The sequence below is a fragment of the Ceratosolen solmsi genome, unplaced genomic scaffold, assembly GCF_000503995.2.
Source record: "Ceratosolen solmsi marchali unplaced genomic scaffold, CerSol_1.0 scaffold49, whole genome shotgun sequence".
Classification (NCBI taxonomy): Eukaryota; Metazoa; Arthropoda; class Insecta; order Hymenoptera; family Agaonidae; genus Ceratosolen; species Ceratosolen solmsi.
The window spans coordinates 862,145-870,964 of NW_011948450.1; the positions used below are offsets into that span (position 1 = coordinate 862,145).

Here is an 8,820-nt window from a genome sequence, read left to right on the forward strand (position 1 = left end):
AAAAGAAGCTTCCAAAAAATAATTTTTAATAACAATTGGGAAACTCATTTTATGTAACTAGAATTTTATAAATATTTTTTAACACAATTTAAAACAATTACTTAAATTATTTTTTAATAATTATATGTATATTGTATATATTAATATATATTGTAATCTATTTCAAATATGAAAAATAATATAAAATTCATTCATATCACGTTTTTTATAATGTTTAATATCTGATTTTAAGATAACTACTACTTTTCGTATTTACAATCCTAAATATGTATATGTAAATTTTTTAAAAATATTTATTTAAAGTAATAATTAGTTTTCAAGATTTGTGTTTCCGGATAATTGTTAAACAATTATCATAAAATTTACTTAATATGATATAATATAACACAAATGCACGTGAACACAACAATAATTGTTACCATGGAAATAGAACTCTTTTCTAAATTAATAAAAAAAGAGTTGAAAAAGAAATCGGCTACTTTTTTTCTTAATGTATCATTTTTAAACAAGAAAATTCTTAAATGCAATTGTATTTTAAGTGTTATATCTAATTCAAAATAATAAATAGTTAATGCAGTTTTATATGCAGTAAAAAAGTTATTTGTGAATATTGAAGAAATATTAACGGAATTTAAGAAATTTTAAATAATCTTTTTGTGATAAATATTCCACAAAAATATTTGAGTGATTTTCAGAAAAATGTTTTAAAAATCGGATTATGCCAACTAGAACAGAAGACAAAAAAATTTTAGAAGAAATGGAAACTGGTCAATATGAGAAGAATATAAAAAATATTAAACTAATTAATAATCAACAAAATATCAAATTGAAAAAGTTAGTGGATAAGTCAAGCATAAAATCTTTTGAACATAATAGAAAATTAGAAGAGACTCATAAACAAAAAAAATTTCAAAGTAAAGTTTACGATTTTAATAAAAAAATAGATGGAATCAGGTATCTAATTTAATCATGTTTACATAGAAATATAATTGTAAAAATAACAGAAATATAAAAATTTAATTTAGATATTATACTTTACTTTAATTGTTTTTAGAATGACAGAATGTTTAATAAAAAAATATTGTAGAGATAACAAACTTTATGAAACGCCTTATCTCAATGATGTTTTGTATTTGCATTACAAAGGTACTTTTTATACTATTTCTATTTTAATTTAAAGTATTAATAATTATAAAATATATAGGTTTTTCCTTTATCGAGAATTTAGATAATTATACTGGTTTAAAATGTCTTTGGTTAGAAAATAATGGAATTAAAGAAATTGCAAATCTTAATAATCAAACAAAACTTAAATGCCTTTTCCTTCATAACAATTTAATAAAAAAAATTGAAAATCTTGAATATTTAGAACAACTTGATAATCTTAACCTTGCATATAATTTAATCAATAAAATTGAAAATCTTGGTTAGTATACTTTAGTATTTGATTCATTTAATTGTCTTATTATTTATAATATATAGCATCTATTTCATATCTACACAGATTCTCTCAACTATCTAACTAATTTAAATTTATCTCATAATTATTTAAAAACTTTAAAAGATATAGAGCATATTCGTTATCTGGATAGTGTTTCTATTTTAGATATATCATATAATAAAATTGATACAGTTGAAGTAGTAAATGTAAGTTAAAGAAATTATTTTTTTTCTATATTTTAATATTTCTTATTATGTACAACATTGTTTGGAAACCATAAGATTAATATTAATTAGGTTGTAGGTGCTATGAAATCTCTTCGAGTACTAACATTAAAAGGAAACCCTGTAATTAAATTTATAAAAATGTATCGAAAAAGTTTAATTTTGAATTGCAAATATTTGCAACACTTGGATGATAAACCAGTGTTTCCGTGTGATAGAGCTTGTGCTGAAGCATGGTAAAAACAGTAATAAATTATATGTTTATAAATTCAAACACTTGTGTAACATAAAATTGACACTTTTATCAAATTTAAGGAGCCGTGGTGGTCTTCAAGAAGAACAAGTTGAAAGACGGCTTTGGATTGAATGTGATAAAAAAAAAATTAACGATAGTGTTATATGTAAACTGTTTTAAATTTAATATAAATATATTATATTTTTTTGTGGATATAATTTTTTAATTTTTATGCAATTTTCTTTTTAGCTTTAATTAATAGACGGACATTTTCAAAGATTAAAAAGAATTTTAATTCATCATATGTATTCGTAAACTTTGATGAAAAATATAAAAAAGTAAAGCATATTAAAATTATACATTAACATATTTATATACTTTATAGAATAAAAAGAACTTTGTTTAGATTTAATATTATATGAAGTAATGTAATAGAATTAATTATGTAGAGTATTTCTATTGCAATAATATAAAAGCTAACATTTTTGTTTAGATTTAGTTTAATATTTAAACAAAATTTATGAATAAATCTTTTTTAGGGTAGCAGATATATATTTTTTAAAAATTGTATAACGAACAAAAATTATATAAATAATGATATTAAATACATCAATTTAAAAGAATATAGTATAAAAACAAACCAAAATTTAATAATGGCAAAAAATTCTTATAAAGAAATTTTGGAAACTACATTATTTAAAAAGGTTTGAATATATATTTTTAAATATTGAAGTGTTCTAAATATTTTATTGCATTTACTTTATAAGTAATGTTAGTTCTATTAAATTATATTTATTTTTATATACAAATATGTGCATTTATTTTTACAATAAATAAGCAAACTTCTAATATTAATACATTACGAAAAAATATGGTAAACGTTTTGCATATATTTGAATTCATTCAAATAGATTATAATTAGATAAAATAAAATCAAACGTTTAATATATTCCTTAAATGAATTTTGATTAAATTAGTTTCTAGATTCTAGATAACGTGTTTATATTGAATTATTTTTTAAGGTGTGGTTATGTAACCAAACATAGATAAAGTATCTAAAAAAATAAAAGATTTCTATTTAATGACAGTAGTTATTTTGAAATATGATAAATTTAAATAAATTATTATTTAATAATAGTTTTTAAATTGAGTTAATACAATACAAATTAAATATAACTAATAGGAATTTAAGAAAAAGTTTTATAAGTGTGTATAAGTATCATATCTGAATATCATTTGTTTTGTATACTAAATACTATTCATAGTTATTTTTATCAACTATAAATTTTCAGGCGCAGACAAATTTGATAGAATATATTGATATTACTAACGAAAATATTTATAATATATATAACAATTTTTTGAAAAAACATAGAGAAAGCAACCAATATTATCAGAATAATCACATTGTTACAATAAATAGCAGAAAAAGTTGGAATAATAGTGAACACATCATCTTACTATTGAATACAAGTTCAGTAAAAGAGATTAAACAATTTGCAAATATTAATATTAATAAATTTATTAATATAAATCAAATAAAATTTTTTAATACATATACATTAAATGTTGATTTAATATTAAACCAAGACAGAATATGTTTTATAGATAATTCCATAAAAGTCAAAGAAATATTTAAAAGGATAATTAAAATTATAAAATTATTAAATTTTCATATTAATAATAATAGAAACTATTTCCTTTTGAAGAAAATGAAACAAATATCAAGATATAACAACGAATATCATTTATTAAAAGTGAATATTAATGACATTATAAATATTTTGAATTATATTTTCACAATTCAAGAAAAGAAAACTAATTACTAATTATAAAAGATAATTAATCATAATTATTATTGATTTACTCCAAGGTAACAAATTAATCAATATGAATGATTATAAAATACAAATAAAAAAATATTAAAATAATTTTAAAACTGGAAAATTACTACAAATGTACAGATTTTATATATTGAATATATTATGATTTGCATCATATAAAAACAAAATCTTATAAGAAAAAAGGCAGTTAGGTAATTTATTTTGCTGGAATAATAGATCTTAGTTAAATAATGAAATGTGTCTATGAAGTTAATAAATATAGAATAAATTGAATAAAAAGCTATTTGGTTATTAGTTTGTTTGATGATGAGTATGTTTAATAATTAATTATAAAAAAATTATTTAAAAATAAATTACTATCTATTATAGTATATAATGAAATAGGTAAGTACTGTCTTAAATTTATGGTAAGAATTTAGGATGTCATAGAAAAAAAAGAGTATGAGTTTGAAATAAATTTTAAATAATATAGTGCAGGTGATATACATACATATATATATATACACAAATATTTTCATTTATAATTTTTTCTTCTGCATGAAAGGTGTAATATTAATTACTCATAGTGCATTAAGTTGAGTTAAGGAAATGATAGATTAATAAATAGTAAAACTTACAAATTAAACAATAGATTAAACAAAGTGATAAAACAATCAATTTTCATTTCTCAATTATAATAATCTGAGGTTATTCATTTTTAAAAAATTGAAGGTATTAAAAAAATATGAAATTGAAGTAATTATAAACTAGAATACAAAATTTACTTTTATTACATATTGAGATTGGTATCACAGCTCTTCTAATAATTTTCTGCACTGTCCTTTCAGAACCAAATAAGATATACAGATTTTTGTTACATAACCGCTAACGCAGAGAAATTTAATGCTATTTTATAAAAAGGGTTCGCACGAAATTAACAGGGATGATTGGTCATTTTTTTGGCTCGTTAAATGATAATATTATATCCATATTTCCATTACAGCATTGATCTTATTGTTTTGTTCCTAGAAGATTATATTATATTACGTTATATTAAATATTACGAATTATGATGTAAACACGTCTAATAATATAATATATAAATATTTCTGCCTCCAGCAAACCTAATTATCGTTTATTGCTACGGGGCGCAGCTACTCGCGGCATGCCTCCGGCGAGACTGGTTTTCAGACATACCGCTACGGGACGCCGCCATTTGCTATGCGTCTCCAGCGAAATTAATTCTCATCTCTTCCGCTACGGGGCGCCGCAACCTGCCACGTGCCTTCAGCAAGAATCATGTCCGTCATACTGCTATGGGCCGCTGCTACTTGCAACACGTTTCTAGCATAACCAGCCTTCCCTTGCACACCTGCACGAGGCCCTGCCCTTCCTCTCTACTAACTGTCAAGACCGCAGGACGATATCAACACTCACTACTACTGGTGAATCGTTTTGCATAATTGTAATTTAACCTAAAATAAATGTCACGAAAACCAATTGTGCTTATACTGAATTGATGAATTAACCTCTCACTCATCCCCACTTTTCCACCAATAAAATGGTATAGTCTAATCCATTCATCTTAGTCTCTTAACCGCCGGGTGAGTGGAATTCCGAACAATTTGAAATAACTGTATGTAATTATATTTATTATATTTAAATATTAAAATCTTTATTTAATGTTTATTATAAAGCTTCATATTTTATTAAAATTTAATGATTTATATTAATGAATTTAATAAGTATTAGATTTTACATATATAAGTGAAAAATCATTATTAAATATGTTTGATTGTTGGCTATTTGACTTGGAAAAAGTTCAGGATTAATTAAGAAATTTCTTTATATTTCCAACAAAAATCAATTTTGACATATCCAATCAGTAAACATTTATATGCATATATCTATACGGTCTTGCTATTTGATACTTAATACAGAAAACTTAATGATTATCAGAAATTTTGCATATCTAGAATACATTAAGATTTAAAAAATATTAATGTACATACCAACTACATTTATTAATCTTCGGAGAAAGTATCAGATAATTACTCATTGAGAATCAACATCTACCAAGTGTTAAATTAAATGATTGTTCAATATACTGCATATGACTAATAATTGAAAGTAATTTTATTGTACTGTAATATAGTATGCTGCATTAATATAGTGAAATAATTGTATTTTTTATATACTTAAATATAAATTAATTCATTTTACTTAATATCATTTATTAGTAACTATGTAAGCTTAAAAACATAATTCTCCAAAGGTGGCTATGAATATTTAAGATTTATTCATAGCAGTTAGAATGAAGATATGGTAAATTTATAACAATAAACAATAACTTTTTAATTACAGTTTGCATTGTAACACCCAATGACCATAATAGAAATGATAGATCTTAAATAAAATGTGTATTGATCATTTCGTGCTAGTTAATAAAAATAAGAATATGATTCTTGATACGACAGGGCCAGTCATCATATTAAAGAAAATGCTCCTGTATATCTACAACATAGAACGTCTATACCAAGTATGCATGAATATTTTACTAGTTCGTTTCAAGGACAAATTGATTATATTAAATATATTCCAAAAATAACACTCATATTTTATTATCCATTGATATTTTTTCCTAATGCAAAGTTCCATAATCCTAGATGCTAAATACAAGATATAATTTTAAATATGAATGCATGCAACTTATTGTATTTATTAATTTAAATAGTTTTTTGACAAATATTTCAATATACAACGTGCAGCAAGGTATTAGGGTATCATAATAGTAGCAATTTCTTATGTTGAGATAGTAAAAAGTGAATAAAATATTTATTGTATTATTTAAATATTGAAAACTGTCATTTAAAAAAATAGAATAAAGAAAAAAGAATTAAATTTTCAATATAAAGATAAATAAATAAATTTGATTCATTTTTGCTCATATTTGTTTACAGAATTTCATATTGCTTTGCAAAAAATTTTCTGAGACAAATTTTATTACTTTTATTTGTTTATTGTAGCTATTTGATTCACAATAAAAAAATTGTATACATAAATACATATACATAATTCAATTGAAGTCAGTACTTTTACACAAAAGAGTTTATCCAGAAAAAATTAATTTCAGTTTGCAATTTTTCAATTTAACCATTTTTCATAACAAATATTTATTTCCTGATATAATTTTCTATTAAGGAAAAACTTGAATAGAAATATAGTAATTTATTTATATTTAAAAATATTTATTTAATGTACTCATTTGTACGTTCTTTCATCATAAATAGAAAATTGATCAATTCTTTTTATTAGGAGACTCAATAAATATCTATCCTTAGACACAAACAAAATTAATTATTTTTTTTTATTTCATAAACATAGCTTGCTATAAACTAAAATTTAAGATTGTAGTCAATGACAATTATATTATATATATTATACTATATATATACCTATATATAGTGGTTATTATATATATATATATATTCTAAAAATCATTTACTTTATAAACTTAATTCATTATTTTACAACTTTGTTTATAATTCAATGCATATTTATTTTATTTATTTTGTTAAAATCAAAATGAAATTTTACAATTTTTGTTTATACTACATTATATTTTGTTGTTATTAATATAAGCATTTAAAAAACATTTTATTACCTTTTGTTTTTATTATTAGAATGTTTGAATATTAATTATTTTTAAAAATAGTATATAAAATAAGTATGTATTGAATTGGAAACAGTTTGAAAAAAGAAAAAATAAATATAAAAATGCAATACTTAAAATTTTTGTTATTATTTTATCATCGTAATTTTTTAAACGAATGTTTCACTTTTAAAATGTATTTATTGTAAATCCATATATTTTTGTTTATTCTCTTTCGCTGTATGTTTATAAATTTTTACTTACCTTCACTATACATATCGTAAATAATGTATTCATATTTATAAACGATATTATAATTAATTTATTATTTATATGTACAATTATTAATATTTATGTAATAAGAAATGTAGGTATATCTTTTTATAAATAAATGATTAATAAGTGACTATATTTATAAATTAGTTAATAAATAAATAGTATATTAGTAAAAAAGAAAAAACCATTATTAACTTAAAATAAATTATTATCAAATCGATATTATTTATATATCATTTGACTTGCCTTCATGAATTTTAATACTTTTCTATATATAATAAAATAGATATTAGTTGCAATTTTTTATTGCTTTCAATAATAAAAGAAGCCATTTAATTTTACGAATGTGCATGTATCAATTATGCAAGTACATGTATTATTGAATAATAAATAACATAGTGAGTGGATAAGCTTTTAAGTGTTACAAACTAAACAAATACACTTATTTTCTTTATTTTTTGCATAAACTATCTACTCGAAAGTTTCCTTTCCTTTTTTTCGTAATTTAACATAGTGCAGACTTTCATATATAAGACTACACCTAAATTATCATTTTAAATAGGTAAAACAAAACTATTGCCCAAGTTTTTTATTTTCACTTTATATCTAATTACTGATTAGATCAGTAAATAATTGTTATTATTTGATTTCTGATTATTCTAATCTATTTTGTTATCTTTGTTCTTCCCTTATTGTATTTTTTTAATGTATCATTCATGAAATTAAATAAATGTATAAATAAAATAATGAAATCATTAACTGAATAACAATTTGTAAACAAATTAGAGGATAATATTTTTATTATGAGTTATTGATAAGCAAAGAGATTGATAAGAAGCTACACGAATCTCACAATACTTAGTTTATATATAATTTCGTTTTAATTCGTGAAATGTATGCGCGCATAATAGAAATTAGCTACCATTTAGTATGTATAAAGTTACTCTTGTTTAACTGTCCTTTCTATCGTGATTCTGAAATCTTGTTTACACTTTTAGCCTTATTCACATGAAAATAATGAACAGTTGCTATCTTTTACTCTTGAACCTCTGAATATACTTATGTATTTATATATATATATGCATTTAATATGCATTATTTTCTCTAGTAATTTAAAAACACTAAACATAATAAATAATTACATATATTAAGGCTATAATTTAAACAAT

The 8,820-nt window shown here is 21.4% G+C and overlaps 1 protein-coding gene across 1 annotated transcript; it reads left to right on the plus strand.

Annotated features, from left to right (window-relative positions):
- The first annotated feature begins 923 nt into the window (after positions 1 to 923).
- Positions 924 to 2,080, plus strand: LOC105366564 (dynein assembly factor 1, axonemal). The gene is made up of 6 exons (XM_011505057.1): positions 924 to 954; positions 1,055 to 1,146; positions 1,205 to 1,426; positions 1,505 to 1,647; positions 1,738 to 1,901; positions 1,981 to 2,080. Exons 2-6 carry the CDS (start codon positions 1,056 to 1,058, stop codon positions 2,078 to 2,080), a joined length of 720 nt encoding a protein of 239 aa, XP_011503359.1. The 5' UTR covers positions 924 to 954; position 1,055.
- The last annotated feature ends 6,740 nt before the right edge of the window (positions 2,081 to 8,820 follow it).

What these genes read in the sequence shown, in the direction of transcription:
- LOC105366564 (XM_011505057.1), top strand. Translation starts at nt 1,056, where the DNA reads ATGACAGAATGTTTAATAAAAAAATATTGTAGAGATAACAAACTTTAT. An exon ending in TTTGTATTTGCATTACAAAG is followed by an intron (nt 1,147 to 1,204) that starts GTACTTTTTATA and finishes TAAAATATATAG; the next exon opens with GTTTTTCCTTTATCGAGAAT. An exon ending in CAATAAAATTGAAAATCTTG is followed by an intron (nt 1,427 to 1,504) that starts GTTAGTATACTT and finishes ATATCTACACAG; the next exon opens with ATTCTCTCAACTATCTAACT.